The sequence below is a fragment of the Nicotiana tomentosiformis genome, chromosome 8 (genome assembly GCF_000390325.3).
Source record: "Nicotiana tomentosiformis chromosome 8, ASM39032v3, whole genome shotgun sequence".
Classification (NCBI taxonomy): Eukaryota; Viridiplantae; Streptophyta; class Magnoliopsida; order Solanales; family Solanaceae; genus Nicotiana; species Nicotiana tomentosiformis.
This window is the reverse complement of record NC_090819.1, coordinates 55,267,254-55,287,206: the sequence shown is the minus strand read 5'-3', so window position 1 is coordinate 55,287,206 and position 19,953 is coordinate 55,267,254. Positions and strand designations below refer to the sequence as shown.

At 41.0% G+C, this 19,953-nt stretch overlaps 1 protein-coding gene across 1 annotated transcript; it reads right to left on the bottom strand.

The window, feature by feature from the left end:
• Positions 1–2,226: 2,226 nt before the first annotated feature.
• On the bottom strand, positions 2,227–2,912 carry LOC138897490 (uncharacterized). The gene is made up of 2 exons (XM_070183464.1): positions 2,706–2,912; positions 2,227–2,601 (listed from the first exon to the last, which is right to left on the bottom strand). The coding sequence occupies exons 1-2, from the start codon at positions 2,910–2,912 to the stop codon at positions 2,227–2,229; spliced, it is 582 nt and encodes a 193-aa protein (XP_070039565.1).
• Between the last annotated feature and the right edge of the window lie 17,041 nt (positions 2,913–19,953).

Below are 19,953 nucleotides of genomic sequence, written 5' to 3'. Positions count from 1 at the left end.
CCGGGTGATATAGAATATCGATGTCATAATCCTTGAGTAACTCGAGCTATTTTCTCTGCCTCAAATTCAGCTCCTTCTGTTTGAAAATATATTGAAGGCTCTTGTGGTCCGTGAATACATACACATGGACCCCATACAAATAATGACGCCAAATTTTCAATGCAAAAACCACTGTCGCAAGTTCCAAGTCATGCGTTGGATAGTTCTTCTCATGATTCTTGAGTTGCCTAGAAGCATAAGCTATAACCTTACTGTTTTGCATTAACACCCACCCAAGCCCAATCCTTGAAACATCGCAATATACCACAAACCCATCTGTACCCTCTGGCAGGGTCAACACCGGCGCTAGTCAATCTTGATTTCAACTCCTGGAAGCTCTTTTCACAAGCATCGAACCATTGGAACTTAATCGCTTTCTGAGTCAATTTAGTCAACGGAGAGGCAAGAGTAAAGAACCCCTGCACAAATTCCTATAATACCCTGCTAAGCCCAAGAAACTGCGAATCTCGGTTAGTGTTCTAGGTCTAGGCCAATTCTTCACCGCTGCAATCTTTTGAGGATCAACCTTAATTCCTTCGCTGGAGACAACATGACCCATGAATGTGACAGATTCGAGCCAAAACTCACATTTTGAAAATTTCGCGTACAATTGGTGCTGATGAAGAGTTTGCAAAACTGCCTTGAGATGATCGGCATGGTCCTCTCGACCTCGTAAATACACAAAAATATTGTCAATGAATACTATCACAAAGGAATCGAGAAAAGGATTGAAAACCCGATTCATAAGATCCATGAAAGCCGCCGGGGCATTTGTTAGCCCAAAAGACATTACCAGAAATTCAAAGTGCCCATACCGGGTCTTGAAAGCTATTTTCGGAATATCCTGCTCCCTGATCTTCAATTGGTGGTACCCAGACTGTAAATCAATTTTGGAGAAGTACCTAGCACTATGTAACTGATCAAACAAATCATCTATTCTTGGTAATGGGTACTTGTTTTTTATTGTAACTTTGTTGAGCTGCCGAAAGTCAATACACATCCTCAGTGATGCATCTTTCTTCCTCACAAAGAGAACCGGTGCGCCCCATGATGACACACTCGATTGGATGAAACCCTTCTCTAACAAATCCTTTAATTGTTCCCTTAGCTCTTTTAATTCTGCTGGTGCCATCCTGTAGGGCGGAATAGATATAGGCTGTGTGCCTGGCATCACATCAACCCCAAAATCAATCTCACTGTCCGGCGGAATCCCAAGGAGCTCATCAGGAGAGACCTCTAGAAACTCATTCACAACTGGCACAAACTCGAGTATAGGCGCCTCAGTAATGGTGTCTGTAACCCGGACCAAATGATAGATACACCTCTTATTAATCATCTTCGTGGCCTTAAGGTAAGAAATAAAACTACCTTTTGGCATTACATTATCCCCCTTCCATTCAACAACTGGCTCATTTAGAAATTCAAACCTCACAGTTCTAGTTCGGCAATCGAGCTTGGCAAAACATGAATAAAACCAATCCATTCCCATAATTACATGAAAATCGACCATCCCCAATTCAATGAGATCAGCCACGGTGTCCCGACCATGCACCATGATAAAACAACCCCTATAAACCCGTGCGGCCAAAATAGACTCGCCAACCGGAGTAGATACAGAGAACGGATCAGGAAGCCGTTCCGGTTCTATCCCTATAGCAACATAAGGGGTAACATAGGACAAGGTGGAACCGGGATCAATGAGAGCATATATATCATGAGATTGGACAGTCAATATACCTGTGACAACATTTGGAGAAGCCTCAGCTCTCTGGCGACCACTCATAGCATAGAAACGGTTGGGTCCTCCCTAACTCTGTGTACCAGCCCTAGATGCACCACGCCCTGCGGGTGCTGGAGTGCCTCGAGCTGGAGGGGGTGCTGAAGATGTAGCAGCTGCAGAATTGGATGGATGAGTTGTGCCCCTGCCCATACCCTGGCGGGATGAACGACACTCCCTTTGAATATGACCCTTCAATCCACACCCGTAACATATAGGTAGTTCCATGTAATGGATTCCCAAGTGTATCTTCCCACAACTGGGGCATGGGGCCTCCGCTTCTGGTGGAATATCCCTCTTGATCGGCCCTGCAAGTGGGGTCCCCTACTGTCCTGATTGGGCCTGAAATGACTCCCCTGCTGCTGACTGGGTCCTGCTGGCGGTGCACTCGCTGAAGACTGAGCAAAAGACTAGGATAGCCCTGATGATCCTCCCCTAAAAGCTGATCTTCCCCCACCAAATGACTCCCTAAATTTTCTCGCGGACCGGGCCTTGCTGTTACCCTTTCGCTCCATTTTGTTCTTCAACTTACGGTCCTCTGTAGCTTGAGCAAATGCGACCATCTTCCCATTGTTCATATCAAAATTCAAGGCAGTTGTAGTGTCCTCATTGATAACCAAGAGGCTAAGGCCCTGCACAAACCGGCACACTCTAGCCTCCATAGTAGGCAACATGAGAAAGGCATATTTAGACAGGCGCGCGAACTCCATGTGATATTCCCACACACTCTTACTTCCTTGGTTAAGGTTCTCAAACTCTGTGGCACGGGCTGCCCTAGTCTTAGCCTGCAAGAAATGGTCCATAAAAGCGTCAGCAAACTCGTTCCACCTCGTTGGAGGGCTCCCCTCCTCCCCAGAGTCCTCCACAGCTCAAACCAAGAATAGGCCACCCCTTTCAGGCGGTAAGCGGACATCTCCACTCCCTCCGTCTCAGTAGCGCGCATAACCCGGAGAGTCTTATGCATCTCATCAATGAAGTCCCGCGGGTCCTCCTCGGGATTAGCACCCATGAACACCGAAGGATCCAACTGAAGAAACTTGTTCACCCTGGAACCACTAGAATCCCCTTTGTTGGCTAGAAGAAGTGGGTGCAACATTTGATCTCTGGGCTTGAGAAACCACTATATGTGCCAGCATCTAGATAGCTCCCCTATGATCCCCGTTAGAAATACTAGAACCGGAAGCTGGGGCTGGAAATGGAACTAGAATATCAGTTGGAGGAATCACTGCACCCTCAATAGGTGCAGGAACTGGTGTGTCCTGATCAGGCATAGTGGAATCAGGCGGTGTTGCAGTCGGGGGATTATCCCCACCCCTCGGGTATTCACCCGCATCATCAAATAAAGGGTCAACTGCCACTCCTGAGGTGGCATTGGCTCCTTGGCCATTTCTTGCTCTCTTCTTAGGTGCCATGTACTGAAAGTTAAAGGAATGCACGAGTTAGAGGAGGAGCAGTTTTACAATCCGTTTCGTCTCACGATCCAGAATATCAAAGAAGGTTATTATTCCTAAATGTCCAAGTAGCCTCCAACTTATAGATGTGGTCGACAACACACCGATAAGGAGGACTCTACTAGACACGGCTCCGAGACATCCTAGGACACTTTAAAACCTTAGGCTCTGATACCAAGTTTGTCACGCCCTAAACTTGGGGAGCGCGACTGGCGCCCAACCGAGTGAACCCGATCGAGTAAGCCTGCTAGATACATTCTACCCCAAACTCACTCATGGAAAAAGAGGTGACATATATTCATAAATTAGACAATAAGGAGATCATGAATACAATACCAAAACCTTTCTATTAGTTACTTCACTTTTAAGTCTCAAAGTACACATACTCTTATAGTTGAGCAAAACAAGTGATCAAAACACATCATAATTTTTTTGACTTTTCCAGCACCCCTGTACAACATATATAGTGTTTACGGAGCCTCTAAAAGATACAAAAGAGTGTTATGATAGTGCCGGCAATAAGGCCCCGGCTATACCTCAAAACGTGATGATATTATGAACAAAAGATATAATATATGACCCCGGGATGAAGTGGGGCTCACCAAGTCTGTTGGGAAGAGGATGTACCACTATCGCTGATCAACACTGCCTGTTATGGAACCACCTGCATCCATTTAAAGATGCAGCGCCCCCGACAAAAGGGACATTAATATCGTCGAATAGTACTAGTATATAAAACTAAACACCATCTCAATAGAATGAATAATAATACAAGGGGGAACAGTTAAGAATTTAATAAGAGCTTCAAATAATACTAAAACATCAAGTTAAGGATCACATAAGTTTTCAAGTCAATTTCCATGTTATTAGGTTGGGTGATCTTTAGTGCCGATATACCATAATTCACAATACCACCGTATTCTTACACGGAGTCCGATCATGACCCGATCGGCTAGGTCGTCTCATTTAAGACATCAACCATAACCATAATTTCATCATAACTTCCAGCACAGTCACCACCATTTGTGCGGCATGGCATCCGATCACGGCCCGATCGGCTAGGCTGTCTCACCCGAGACATTACCTTTTTCATTCAATCATCTCACATTATACTTCTTTCACATCCTTTCAATTCATTGGCACTAGTGGCCACAATTATAAAGTCATTCTCGGCACTTGGCCGTAGTTCATAATTCCAGTTCCCCTTTCCACATTCAAACATCATTATCATTATCAACAACAATAAGTCTTCCCATTCAATACATTAAATTCACATATGAGCAATTTGGGAATCTTAGGCACGTATAGGCTTTTCATATAATTTGGCATAACAACCTTTATTTCGATCTTGACTTGAGGTCTTAACATTTTTAACACATATTCCATATTGTGAACACATCCTCAATGATAAGGTGTTATGATGAAGCATTTACAATACATATTGAGCATATATCCTTCAACACAAGCACATTCGGAATAGCCAATTCTATTATGATCAATTTGGGACTTACACCAATTACATGAATACTGTGGGATCCGATTCTAAGAAGAATGAGGTTTAGCTAACATACCACAATTGAGCTTCCTTAAACTTTTAAAATGTTCTGGAATTCTTAGCAACTTCAATCTATTTTAGAAATATTACAAGTTGAACCAAAATTAGGAAGATGATCATGATTCTAGCTCATTTGAGCATATTATCAAGCACTAGGTGTGCATTAAGGTTTTTAAGGCCCTTTTACGAAAGATTCCATCATCCCCCAACCCTTTCTCTACCATTTTTAGCTCACAACCTTCCAACTCTCTTTTTAGAGATTTTCGAAATTAAGAGCTAGGGCATGGACTCTTACATTTAGGATGAAGACTTTCCTTGTTAATCTTCAATTATTGAGCAAGAATTGATGGATAATAGGTTGAAGGTTACTCCCCTACTCTAAGCACTCTAAAAGTATCAGAAATTTGCTCAAAATGGACTATGGCATATGTTTTATCGAAGTAGGGTCGGGTTATAAAAACCCAAATATGAAGCCTCGGGACAGGATCTGCGGTCGCATATGTGACCGCATAATGATTCTGCGGTCCGCGAAATGACCGCGAAAAATGGCCTTCGGAACTGGGCTGACCTGCTTTACTCTGCAGCCGTTACGCGGCCGGCAGACCTGTTCTGCGGTCGCATAATGCACCGCAGAACCTCCCTCCATAATAATTCTAAGGCTGATTGTGCGACAAAAGTGCGGCCCGTGAAACGGTTGTGTGGTCGCATAACTGGCCGCGAAATTGACATAAAAAATAGCCCAAATAGATGCTTCACTCCGCGGCCATTCTGCGGCCCGCATAGTGATTATGCGGCTGCATAATGTGCCACAGAAATGCCTAACTCTGCAAAATATTTTCTTTCAACTCCCCAGCTCACTGTTCAATCCAAAAAGTCCGAACCCCGGTTTCTAGGAAATATTTTACGAGGCCATACAATTATAGCCATTTCAGGCGGCAGAGTTTTTTGCTTCGGGAACACGAGGCTGAGATCGCGTTCGCGAAGGGTAGTGCTGGCAAGGGCATTTTAAGTCTAAATTTTGGGATTTTACCCATTTTTTACTTTTTGAGTTTTGGAGAATGAGAAGAGAAGAGTTTAAAGAGGGATCTCACTACTATCTTGGCGGCAAGTAATTTACACTTGGATTTGATCATATATCTTGATTTCCTATGAATTTTTATACCTAAAATATAAATTCTGGAGTAAAATTTGGGGGTTTTGTCTACAACTTAAGAGAGTGTAAATTGGCATTTTGAGAATCGATTTGGACTTGGATTTAAAAACTAAACATATATCTTGACTCGTGGGGTTATGAGTAAATGTGATCTACCCCTAGACTCGAGTTTTGACCATGTGTTCCGAGTTAACTTTTGTTGACTTTTCGGTAATTAATTAAAGATTAAAGATTTATTGCTTGGAATTGATTCCTATGATGTTATTTGACCTTATTAAGAACTATTTGGTTAGATTTGAGTTGGTTGGAAGTGATTCCTAAAAGAAAGGCGCTTTTGGAGGGTTGATTTGGCTTGCTAAAGTAAGTATCTTGCCTAATCTTGGTTTGAGGGAATAATCCTTAGGACATGACCTTGTTTTCTTAATTGGAATGTGTGAAGAGCAACTTATATGTGAGGTGACGAGCATATATGCGGGTGATACAGGTTATTCATGTACGAGTTAGACTTTAGGCTTTCATTATGCCTTGTTTAGTTTTGTGCCTTCCATGAATTATGTTTTAATCAATTGTATGACTAAGTCAGCTTATTCTTTCATACTAGTAATCATGTTTAGAATTACTACATCTTAATTAGCCAAGACAGGCTATTTGTGAAATTGTTGATGTACTTGATTCAGCCATAGTCATGCTTTTTATCTTGAGCACACATCAACACTTTTATTTTTTATTTCTGTGTGCATCTTATTGATTATTTGTGAGCATATGCACTATCAGAGATGAAATATTATTCTGGATTGCTATGACTATGGCATATTTGGACAAGTTAAGAGGATTAATATGGATTTGGCCAAGGTTTCTGCCATGCTGTTATCGTAATATTGATATTTTAGGGCATGAGCTCTTTGCCGTACAGTGTGTGGATATGGATTTATCCCCTTAGGGTCACCCTCTTAGTTTCTCTCTTGATAGCATACACACATGTTGTGAGAAATTAATAGAATTCTGATTGATTCTAAAGTGAAATCCAATGTGGTAAGTTTTGAGCAGAAGGGTGGAATTTTTGGCCATTCAAGTGAATCCTTTATGCCATATCATTAATACTATATGCTTTCTATGTTTTTCTTCAAACATGCTACTTGATGCCTCTGTAATATGCTTTAGACTTGATAGACGAGATAGAACTATCAGTTTTGAGTTGATATCTCATGATGTATTATTTTATAATATTGCATGTCTTTCAATAATCTTGCCATGAATAGATATGAATTGTACTAGTTTATTTGTTAGTAGGTATCACATGAATTGAATCTCGTCACTACTTCACCGATGTTAGTCTTGATACTTACTGAGTGCACATTGTTTCATACTCATACTACGCTTCTGCATATTTTTGTGTAGATTATGACATTGACTCGAGTGGACCTTAGAAGGGTACCCAGTAGCTGATATAGCAGACTTGAGGTAGTGTTGCATGGTTGTCAGCAGACCTATGGAGTCCTCTACCTTCTTTTATCATACATTTTTTATATTTCAGACAATATTTGTATTATCGAGAGATTTTGTTGTATCTTAGTTTAGATCTCATGACTATACTACCAGGTTTTGGGGAGAGTATTGTAGTAGTATTTATATGTTTGTTGTTGTTGAAGGATTCATTTTGCGTATATATGCTAAAGATGTTATATTATATCTTGTTATGCTTAGTTTGATCTATGTTTGAATATTGACTTACCTAGCTTTGGGGGTTAGGTGCCATCACGATCCTTAGTGGGATTTTGGGTCGTGATGAAGTTTGATATCAGAGCTTGAGGTTCATGGGTCCTACAATCCATAAGCATTTCTAGTAGAGTCTTGCATCGGTACAAAGACATCTGTACTTGTCTTCGAGAGTCTATTAAGCAAATAGGAAACTTCACTTTCTTCCTTTCTTTATCGTGCGATTTTAGGTCACCCTAAAGTTTGAATCTTTACTCTTCTATTCTCTCACAGATGGTGAAAATGCATTCTTTTGCAATAGCCGAGCAGGATCCATTACCCCAAGCCAAAGCCAGGAGAGTCAGGGGTCGGGGTAGGGCTAGAGTTCAGGCCAAAACATGTACGGCCGCACCTATGAGAGATGGAGCACCTAAAGTCACTCTTGCTCGACCTAGATCAATTTTTGAGGATCCACCTGCAGCTCCAGGAGTGTACTAATCTCCAGCTCGTATTGCTCGACCAAGTGCAGCTCAGTTTCCTGAGTGGTTTATTGCTACCTAGTGCTTCAAGATACTATTGTTTGCATCTTAAGTTATTTTGACAGCTTGGCACATGCCAGTATGATTCCTATGATTCCATCTACTTCTCAGACAAGAGAGCGAGCATAGGTCCCACCTATTCACATTCCAGAGTAGGCTACTACTATGTTTCAGAATCTAGAAGTTCTGGTTGTTCCACCTGTTAGGATGGTTTAGCTTGTTGCTACAATCATGCCTGAGGTTAGACCTGTTATGACTGTTGAGGAGCGGAAAAGGATGGATTGGTTATAGAAGTTATATCCTCCATGTTTTAATGGTGATTCCACAGTTGATGCTCAAGAATTCTTGGACATGTGTCACGAGATTTTATGCAATTTAGGACTTCTGGAGTCCAATGGATTTGATTTTACTATATTTTAATTGAGAGGGCCAGTTAAGAGGTGGTGGCAGACATATGAGAAAGGCAGACCAGCAAGGTCACTTCCTCTCACATGGGCTCATTTTTTGACTCTCTTCTTAGAGAAGTTTATTCCACTCACCAGGAGAGATGAGTTGTGCATCCAGTTGAGCATTTGTAGCAAGATGGTATGATAGTTAATCAGTATGAGATGAGGTTCACAAAGTTATCATGCTATGCAGCTTTCCTGATTCTTACCGAGAAGAAGATATTACGGAGGTTCATTGAGGGGCTCAGCTGCAGCCTTAGGTACGGTGTGGATGAGAGGTTGAGATTGAGAATACCTTCGACCAGGCTGTTGATATTGCTAGGATATTGGAGCTTATTCGCAGGCAAGAGAGGGAGGATATAAAGGCCAAGAAGGCTCATGGCACTGAAGGATATGGTGGTGCCTACACTGGAGGTAAGGGTCATTTTGACAGAGGCTATGCTAGTAAGCCAGTTCAGTCAGCACTTCAGATTTCTTATGGTGATCCAATTAGCCATGGGTTTTAGAGTACTTGCCCAGGGTAGTCATCATTCAGTGACCTCCCGAACGTAGTTCTTACAATGCATCTCCAGGGGCAGGCTCATTCCAAACAGCCACGCCAGTCGAGAGATTGCTTCGAGTGTGGGGATTCGAGGCATATGAGGAGGGGTTTCCCTAGGCTTTGGATGATTGTACCTCAGCACGATACCCAAGCCATGATTCTTGCACTAGTTTCTATGCCACTTACACAAATATCTAGAGGTGGAGGTCAAGCATGTAAAGGTCGTCCTAGAGGTGGAGTCCATGCTCGTTGATATGTTTTCCCTGGTAGGCCTGAGACGGTTGCGTTTGATGCAGTCATCACATGTATTATTTCAATCTATCATAGAGATGATTTAGTATTATTTGATCCGGATTCTACTTATTTGTATGTTTTATCTTACTTTGCATCATATTTGGATATGCCTCGTAATTCTTTTGATATTCCTATTTATGTGTCTACACCTATTGGAGATTCTATTATGGTGGATCATGTATATCGTTCTCATGTGGTTACTATTATTGAGTATGATACTTTGGCTGATCTCTTGTTGTTGGACATAGTGGATTTTTAGGAGATTCTTGGCATGGATTGGTTATCACCATATTATGCTATCTTGGATTGTCAATTTTGTCTATCCTAGGATTGCCTAGATTAGAGTGGTGAGGATCACTGGGTCACTCCATAGGTAAGATGATTTAACTCCTAAAGGCTTAACGTATGATTGAGAAGGGATGTCTAGTATATTTGGCTTTTTTACGGGATTCTAGCACAAAGGTTCCTTCCATGGATTCAGAACCGGTTGTGAGAGAGCTTTCGGAGGTGTTTCCTATGGATTTGTCTGGCATGCCACCAGATACGGATATTGATTTTGGTTTTGACTTAGTTCCGAGCACTCAACCCCTATTTATTTGTTACACCCCATGTTTTCGTACGTAAGAGTACGTCGTAAGTCAATTGATGTAAGCTCATAAATGAAATCATCTTTGAAAAGTTTATAAAGTAAGTTAATCATATTACCGTGGAGGTTACAAATATTTAAGATCATGAATACCAAGTACCAAGAGGGTTAGAAGGCTTAGAAGCTAAACGAATTGAAGAAAATAAGTTTCGTCGAAAGTCGACAAGTTGGAATGTTATAACATGTACTTTTGGGGTAAGACTAGGGTGCTTAACATTAAAAGGAGGTTATGTTATGACTTATTTTAGTCATATGATAGTCGTGTGTTATGTTTTAAAGTCAAGAGAGTTGTGGAACAAAAGTTGGCAAAGGTCATCACAAGTTACATTCATAAATGTGCTGAAAGTTAGGTCAAATGTAGCTGAGCTTTTCTCCAAATATACTTGGAATTATGGAGAGATCTACCTACCATATTAACGATCTATGAGTTTAGTTTCTAACGCATTTATCCGCTCATCAATAAGACATTGGAGTAGAGAGATATTCATGTTTTCGTTAGACTGCGCAAGCAGCTCCCATGGGACCCACAAAGTCGGTGTAAAACTCCAGCTTATATTTAAGTCAATTCTAAGTCGTTTTAACTCATGTTTCTCGTCCAAAACAGTTCTTAAACCCTCCTAAATGCTCTCCAAGGGTTCCTCCATGATTCTAGGGTGAAAGCCTAAGATAAAAATATGAATCCAACGCTAGAAATCCTGTGGTGCTTGCTAGATCGTAGTTCTTCATCTTGTGGCTGTTTTGGAGGGTTCTTCATAGGTAAGTAACCTGATTAAGTTACGAATCAGTCCATCATTCATACATATTAGAGTTTCAAGGCGAAATACAAGTTGAACACGCCAACTTGAACACAAAAGTTGATGAATACAACTCCTATGGTATTGTGGTGTGATTGAGGGTTGTTGTGAGCTACACCAGGTGGGGATTTCATGTTGTATCTACTGCCTAAGGTAAATAAATCATGTTCTTTATTGTGCTTAAGGTTAATCATATGTTGGTTTAGTTGTTTGAGTGAAACTCTACAAGATAGTAATTGACATGGCATAAGGAATTGTTATCTTTTTTTGTGGGCTGTGTTGAGGCTATATATAGTTTATTGTGGCTGGAAATTATCATAAATATCTTGATTATGTTATTGCTGCTGTTGTTGAGCTTATATTTGTGCTAATTAAGTTGATTGAAGAAGATAACATGAAAAATTAGAGGTTGACGATAAAGGTTAAGGTGCTAGGCATGTGGACTATATTTGAAGATTATTCTTATGATGTTTTGGGCTGAAAATGATATGGTAAGCATAAGTATGATGTTATAGATGTTTTAGGTAGATTAATGGAAAAGGAATTTGATTCAAACCATATTTTGTTAATTGAAAATCGAGCTTGCTGCTCAAAATGGTTGTTGAAGTAATCAGAGAGCTTATTGTGAATTATATTATTGTTGTTTGGGCTATTTGGTGACTTTTGGTAACATATGAGATTTATTACAAATAGGGGAGGTGTTGTCCATTTTCTTGTAGAATATTGGTTTCCAAATATGAGAGTTACAACGCTTATATGATGACGACGAAGTTAGTTTACTCATTGTAGACGTAAGAATATCATATTGAGCTTGCTTGATGATATGATAGAAGATTTCAAAGGCATGTTAAGGCACTTCATTTTTTCTTTTGGCATGATCTAAAGTGAAATGAACATAAACTATACGCTATTTCATAACGGATCTACTCCTAGCAACTAAGGTTGTCCATGTTGTTCTTTCCTTATAAAGTTATTCTAAGTAAGTATGTATGATCCTTGAATCCTATTGAGGTTCATGTTGATGGTATGGATGTCAATAATTTTAATCGAGGCTGCAACGACCTTAGGTCACTCCGAAAGGTTTAGAACATGATTCCATGAGTCCAGCATACATTATATATATGTATCTATTTTACTCTACCGAGCCACGCTATAGTCGCCCGGGTACGACATCTATTGTGCAACCACTGATCAGTTAGGTTTACCGAGCTCCAAGTGGCCGGGTACGATTCTACCGAGCCTTATGATGGCCGGGTATATTTTTACTGAGTCCTCTTTGAGGCCGAGTACGATATGATGATGATGCCCACAGAGGCGTATATTTTTAAAAGTATATGTATATATTTATGTATCATGCATTTCATGTTTGTCGCCCTCAAAGGCACTCAGATGTTACAGGTTGTATCTTCTCTACCTCTATTTACATCACTATTCTTATTTATGCTTTCCCTGCCTTACATACTCGGTACTTTATTCGTAATGACGTCCCTTTTTCCTGGGGATGCTGCGTTTCATGCCCGCAGGTCCCGATTGACAGGTTAACAGTCCTCCTAGTAGGCTATCAGCTGAGCGGAAGGTGTTGGTGCACTCCACTTGCTCTGAAATTGCATGTTTGGTCAGTATACTTTGGACATGTATTGATTGGTATGGCGGGCCCAATCCCAACCTTTATGACGTTTATGTACTCTTAGAGGCTTGTAGACAGATGTCATGTACATGGATACTTGTATGGCCTTGTTGGCCTATGTTTTGAGTGTACAAATGTTCATGTCGGCCTTATAGGCCCGTATGTCACATGTATAAGTTTGTATATCATGTTGGGTAATCATATGTCGAGTATTCCCTTATGTTTTATTCTGGTTATCTCATGACGGCCTTTCTGGATCATTTACCCATGATAGTATGATAAGAAAGATATGTTACGTTGGTACTCGGTTGAGTAAGGCACCGGGTGCCCATTGTAGCCCTTCGGTTTGGGTCGTGACATTATTCTAACCATATCATATGTCTCTGGCAGAGTTGAAGTAATTGAAGGAGCAGTTGCAGGATTTGCTTGATAAGGGATTCATTACACCGGGTGTTTCTCGTTGGGGCACCTCGATGTTGTTTATGAAAAAGAAGGATGTACTATGAGGATGTGCATTAATTACAGACAACTGAACAAGGTTACTATTCAAGAACAAGTATCTATTCCCTCATATTGATGATTTATTTGATCAGCTTCAGAGTGCTAAGGTGTTCTCCAAGATTGGCTTGAGACCGGGTTATCATCAGTTGAAGATTAGGGCTTCAAATATCTATAAGACGGATTTTTAGTACCCGATATGGTCATTATGAGTTCTTGGTGATGGCATTTGGTTTGACTAATGCTCCAGTAACATTCATGGATTTAATGAATAGGGTGTTCAAGTCTTATTTAGACTATTTTGTGATTGTCCATCTTGGTTTGCTCGCGTAGTAGGGAGGAGCATGAGTAGCACTTAAGAGTAGTACTTCAGACTTTGAAGGATCAAAAGATTTATGCTAAGTTTTGGAAATGTGAATTCTGATTGGATTCTGTTGCATTCATGCGTCATGTTGTGTCTAGTGATGGTATTAAGGTTGATCCCACGAAGATTGAGGCGGTTCAGAGTTATCCTAGAACTACTACAGCTACATAGATCAGGAGTTTGTTGGGATTAGCAGGTTACTATCATCACTTTATAGAAGGGTTTTCATCTATTGCAGTCCTATTGACTATGTTGACTCAGAAGGGTGTTCCTTTCAGATAGTCCAAGGAGTGTAAGGAGAGCTATTAGAAGCTCAATACTGCTTTGACTACATCCCCAATATTGGTGTTGCCCATGGATTTTGGGCCATACACGGTGCATTGTGATGCTTCTCGTGTTGGTCTTGGAGTTGTGTCAATGCAGGAGGGTAGAGTGATTGCTTATGCGTCACGGTAGTTGAAGCCCTATGAGAAGAATTATCTAGTTCATGATTTGGAGTTGGCAGCTATTGTGCATGCGCTTAAGATTTGGAGGCATTACTTGCCAATAATGAAATAAATCAAGAAAAATTAATAATAAAAAATAATTCACTTTATTTCGACTATAAAAAAGTCACTTTATAATATTAGTAAGAAAAATTCACATATTTATTTTTGATTTGTATGCTATGTCATGAGAGGTTTTACACTAATCATCAAAGTTTTCATTACGTGTTCAAGCAAAAAGATTTGAATTTGAGGCAGTTGAGGTGGCTTGAGTTGCTTAAGGAGTATGATATCACTATCTTGTATCATCTGGGCAAGGCGAATGTTGTAGCGGATTCCTTGAGTAGAAAGACGGAGAGTATGGGGAGTTTGGCATTTATCCGAGCTAAGGAGAGGCCTTTGGATATGGATGTTCATGCTTTGGCCAATAGATTTGTGAGATTGTATATTTCTGAGCCTAGTAGAGTTCTTGCTTGTGTTTTTATGTAGTCGTCTTTGTTAGAGTGCATCAAGGCTCGCCAGTATGATGATCCACATTTATTGATGCTTAAGGATACGGTGCATCAAGGTAGTGCTAAGAAGGTGGATTGGAGATAATAGGGTTATGCGACCTTAAGGTCGGCTTTGTGTTCTTAATATTGATAGCTTGAGGGAGTTGATACTTTAGAAGGCTCATAGTTCACAGTATCTATTCATCTAGGTGCTACGAATATGTATTGTTATTTAAAGCAACATTATTGGTGGCTAAGGATGAAGAAAACCATTGTTGATCGCATGTTTCACGGTGTTTGAATTGCCAACAAGTAAAGTATGAACATCAAAAACCAGGTGGTTTGATTCAGAAGATGGTTATACCGTAGTGGTTGTGGGAGAGTATTACTATAGATTTTGTGGTAGGGTTACTATGTACCTTGGGAGCATATTACTATGGATTTTGTGGTAGGCTTACCACGTACCTTGAGAAAGTTTGATGGGGTTATTGTGGATAGGTTGACCAAGTCCACGCATTTTATACCAATGTTGACTGCATACATTTTAGAGAGGTTAGCTCAAATTTACATTCGAAAGATTGTTCGCTTGCATGGTGTGTCTATTTCTATCATTTCAAACCATGGCACTCAGTTTACGTCTCATATTTGGAGAGCTATTTACCATGTAAGGTATACAATTAGAGCTTAGCATAACCTTTCACCCATAGATGGATGATTAGTCCAAGCGGACTATTCAGATCCTTAAGGATATGTCGAGAGCTTGTGTTATTGATTTTAGAGGCCATTAGGATCAGTTCCTACCATTGGTGGAGTTTGCTTACGACAACAACTGCTAGTCCAGCATTCAGATGGCTCCGTATGAGGCCTTGTATGGCTGACGGTGTCGATCTCCTATTGGTTGGTTTGAGCCTGACGAGGCTAGATTGTTAGGTACTGATTTGGTTCGTGATGCTTTGGAGAAGGTAAAGTTGATTGAGCAGCGACTACGCACAGCTCATTCCAGACATCAGAGTTATACAGATAGAAAGGTCTGTGATGTGGCTTTCATGGAAGGTGAGAAGGTACTTTTGAAGGTTTCACCTATGAAGAATGTAATGAGATTTGGTAAGAATGGCAAGTTAAGTCCGAGGTCCATTGGCCCATTTAAGATGTAGGAGAGAGTGGGTAAGGTAGCTTATAAGCTTGCTTTGCCTCCTAGTCTTTCGGGTGTTCATCTGATATTTCATGTTTTCATGATTTGGAGGTATAATGGAGACAAGTCCCACCCATTGCTACAACTTCCTTCTGTTAAAGAACCTTTTGCACTACCAGTCCATTGGTGTTTTGTTGCCCAACTAGTTCACTTGTGTTAACATTTTCATCTTGGCCTATTTTTCTTCATTCTTGTAAAATCCTCCTGGTATCCTCCTCCTTCCTTGTTGTTAAAAGCGCCTAGGATCCTCTCTTGCTATTGTTGTACAGTTGTGCCCTATAGCCATACATTTGTTACAAAATACAAATTTCCAATCATAAGTAACTGCTTCTGTAAATTTTCTACCTGATGAATCTAACACATCCATTTCTGTTGGTAGAGTCTTTGTCACATTGACCTCTATCATACTTCTGGCATAGGAAATTCTAGTTTGTTTGGCTCTACACTTATTTGCAAATAAAGGATTCTCAATTGCATCTGCTATTCTACTTAGAATTGAACATCCAAAATAATTCATTGGATGTTCAGGGAAATTAACCCATAGAGGTATCTTCAATCAGGATCGCACTATTGAAATCAAAATCAGGTAGCCAAGCTTTCAAAATCATGGGTCTGATGTTTAACCGTGTATAGCCTTGAATATAGAATCTCCTATATACTAGCTACACTCTAAAACTTTACAATATAGTAGCCTTCCTCAGGTTCTATATATCTGGTTTTACCACATTATTCATGTTATGTTTTATAAATTTCTTTTAAAAATTTATAACCAGTTATTTCACCAATCATATTGTATACGAGTAAAATCGGGGGCAAAGTTTCTTCGATTCCCTGATGAAGAAATGAAGGTGAAGCACGACTCGAAGTGATTATAATCAAGGCCCAGGAGCCTCTTGTATCGAAACATGGGAGGAATGAACGATGTATCTGAGATCGGGCATTGTGAAATGACGGACCCGGGACAAGTATAGCTTCTAGACCTCGGGGGACGCAGTGAACGGTTATGCATGATGAGCAGGGGAGCGTAATATTCACCCTCAACCGAACATTACGGAGCGAATCCTGTTCAATATCAATTGTAGATCAACATTTATCGGAAAAGGAAGATTTTTACCTTTTTTAGACTTGTAGTAGGACTGAAATTCCCCTACTATATAAAGGGGAAGAATTTCTTTATTTGTCCACATTTTGACACGCAAATCAAAGTTATAAAAGTATACTTTTGTCTTCTAGCTATTGTTCAAGGCATTATTCATTTGTTCTTTTCTTCATTCGCAATCAAGCTTGTATCGAGGGTCCAATCTAGGACAAATCTCAGTGTTCAATTTAAGATCAGGCTTGGTCATTACATTGCAATGAGTTTGATCATTTATTTTTTCTTTAAATCATTTACCTATTGTTCTTAATTATTCGTATTGAATTAAATCACGTATCCTTTAAACCGTGTACAAATTTAATTGTTACTCATTTTTGGGATAAATAGTTTGGCGCCCACCATGGGGCTAAGGATAATGGTGGTGATTTTATACAAATCTCCATAACACACCTTATTCTACACTTGTTCTTTGAAATTTTAATTCCATGATAGCCTAAGGATGTCAAACTCTCAGTCTGCTCACTTGAACATTGACTTTGAGTCAGGCCATCACGACGAGAATAATAATGTGGTGCCTAGTAATGATGTGCCACCAGCCGATCCCAATGGTGTCCCGGCCGCTGACCCGGACAATCCTAACTCCCAGGTATCCATCAACATCAATTTGCAATCTGATCTCGAGAACAGTGTTCGTGGAGGACCCCGGCCAACGGCCTGAGAAGCACCCGAAGGTGAAGGTGATGGGGCGAGCCTACGATTGATTTTTGAAGTGTTGCAGGCTCAACAAGCGGCAATAGCAAAGTTGCAGAACCAAAGCCACGCCCCTAATAGGGTCGAGCTAGAACAATCCCGGGAAAATACTCGAAGAGATGGACAAGTTGTCGCGAAACTGGGTGAAGTCAGGCCCGTAGAAACTTTTGAGGTGATGAAGATGCTCAAAGTATTAACAAAACGGGTGGAGTCGAGCGAGAAAAAGATTGAGGCTAATGACAAGAAGGTAGAAACATAAAACTCCAGGGTCAATCAGATCCCAGGAGTACCTCCGATATTGAAGGGACCAGACTCCAAAAAGTTTATTCAGAATCCTTTCCCCCCAATCGCGGCATCGAAGCCAATCCCGAAGAGGTTTTGAATGACCGACATTCCCAAGTATAATGGGACCACGGATCCAAATGAGCATGAACCTCTTATAAATGCGCGATCAAAGGGAATGACTTGGAAGATGATGAAATCGAGTTGGTGCTGCTGAAAAGGTTTGGGGAAACTTTGTCCAGGGGGAAATGATATGGTATCACAACTTGCCTCTAAATTCTATTAACTCATTTTCTATACTTGCAGATGCTTTCGTGAAGGCCCATCCCAGAGCCATCAAGGTAGAGACCAAAAAGTCAGATCTTTCAAGGTCAACCAAAGGGATAACAAGATGCTCAAAGGAATGAAATATCGCAGTAAAAATAAATACGAAAATCTAACAGGAATAGAATCAATGAAAGACAACAGCTCAGATACTCGACTCGGCTCAGAAATAGCCTTAAGGATAAGAAGATGGGGGTCATCATACTAACGCTCCCTGATACGATCATAAAAAGAAGACCGAGAGACCACACAAGCCAATACTCGACTCGGTTCAGAAATATCCAATCTCACAAACTGGCTGGCTAAGGCCTGAACATCCAACGCCATAGGCTTCTCTATTGCTGGTAGATAAGCTAAACTCCCCAAACTCTCTGCCCGGCGACTCAAAGTATCGGCCACCACATTGGCCTTCTTCGGGTGGTACAAAATAGTGATGTCATAATCCTTAAGCAGGTCTAACCACCTCCTCTGACGCAAATTAAGATCCTTCTGCTTGAACAGATACTGCAAACTCCGGTGATCAGTGTATATCTCACAAGGAACGCCGTACAAATAGTGCCTCCAAATCTTCAAGGCATGAACAATAGCTGCTAGCTCAAGGTCGTGGACATGATAGTTCTTCTCATGCACCTTCAGCTGTCTGGATGCATAGGCAATCACCCTACGGTCCTACATCAACACCGCGCCGAGGCCAACTCGTGATGCATCACAATAAACTGTATAAAACCCCGAACCTGAAGGCAATACCAATACTAGGGCTGTAGTCAAAGCTGTCTTGAGCTTCTAAAAGATCTCCTCACACTCCTCTGTCCACCTGAACGGAGCACCCTTCTGGGTCAGCCTGGTCATAGACGCTGCAATAGATAAAAATCCCTCAACAAACCGACAGTAATACCCCGCCAAACCAAGGAAGCTCCGGATCTCTGTAGCTGAGGACGGTCTGGGCCAACTCTGCACTGCTTCCACCTTCTTTGGATCCACCTTGATCCCCTCACTTGACACAATTTGACCCAAGAATGCCACGGAATCTAACCAGAACTCACATTTTGAGAACTTTGCATACAACTTCTTTTCTCTCAAAGTTTGAAGCACTGTCCTTAGGTGTTGCTCGTGATCCTCCCGAGTCCGGGAATACACTAGGATGTCATCAATGAATACGATGATGAAAGAATCAATATAGGGACGGAACACACTATGCATCAAGTACATAAAGGTTGTTGGGGCATTAGTCAGCCCAAATGACCTGAACACAAGTCAATCTTGGAAAATAATTTGGCACCATGTAGCTGATCAAATAGGTCATCAATACGAGGCAATGGATACATGTTCTTCACTGTGACTTTGTTCAAATGGTGATAAGACAGGAGCACCCCATCAATACACATACACATAGAACCATCCTTTTTCTTCACAAACAAGACAGGAGCACCCCAAAGTGACACACTAGGCCGAATGAAGCCCTTATCAAGCAACACCCGCAACTGCTCCTTCAACTCCTTCAACTCAGGAGGAGCCATACGGTATGGAGGAATAGAGATGGGCTGGGTGCTCGGCAACAAATCAATGCCGAAATCAACATCTCTATCGAGCGGCATGCCAGGAAGATTAGCTGGGAACACATCTGGATAGTCCCTCACTACTGGAACTGACTCAACTGTAGGGGTATCAATACTGAAATCTCCCACATAAGCTAGATACACGTCACACCCCTTCTCAACCATTCGTTGATCTTTAAGAAATGAAATAACTCGGCTGGGAGTATACTCTAAGGTACCTCTTCACTCTAATCGCGGTAAGCCTGGCATTGCCAGTGTCACGGTCTCAGCGTGACAATAAAAAATAGCATAATTGGGCTACAACCAGTCCATGCCCAAGATAACATCAAAATCTATCATGCTGAGTAATAATAAGTCG

Excerpts from the sequence above, each read along its gene's own strand:
- LOC138897490 (XM_070183464.1), bottom strand. The coding sequence starts at position 2,912 with ATGTTGCACCCACTTCTTCTAGCCAACAAAGGGGATTCTAGTGGTTCC. Across the intron at positions 2,602-2,705 it reads CCGCTTACCGCCTGAAAGGG|GCTAAGACTAGGGCAGCCCG; the intron begins GTGGCCTATTCT and ends CATTTCTTGCAG.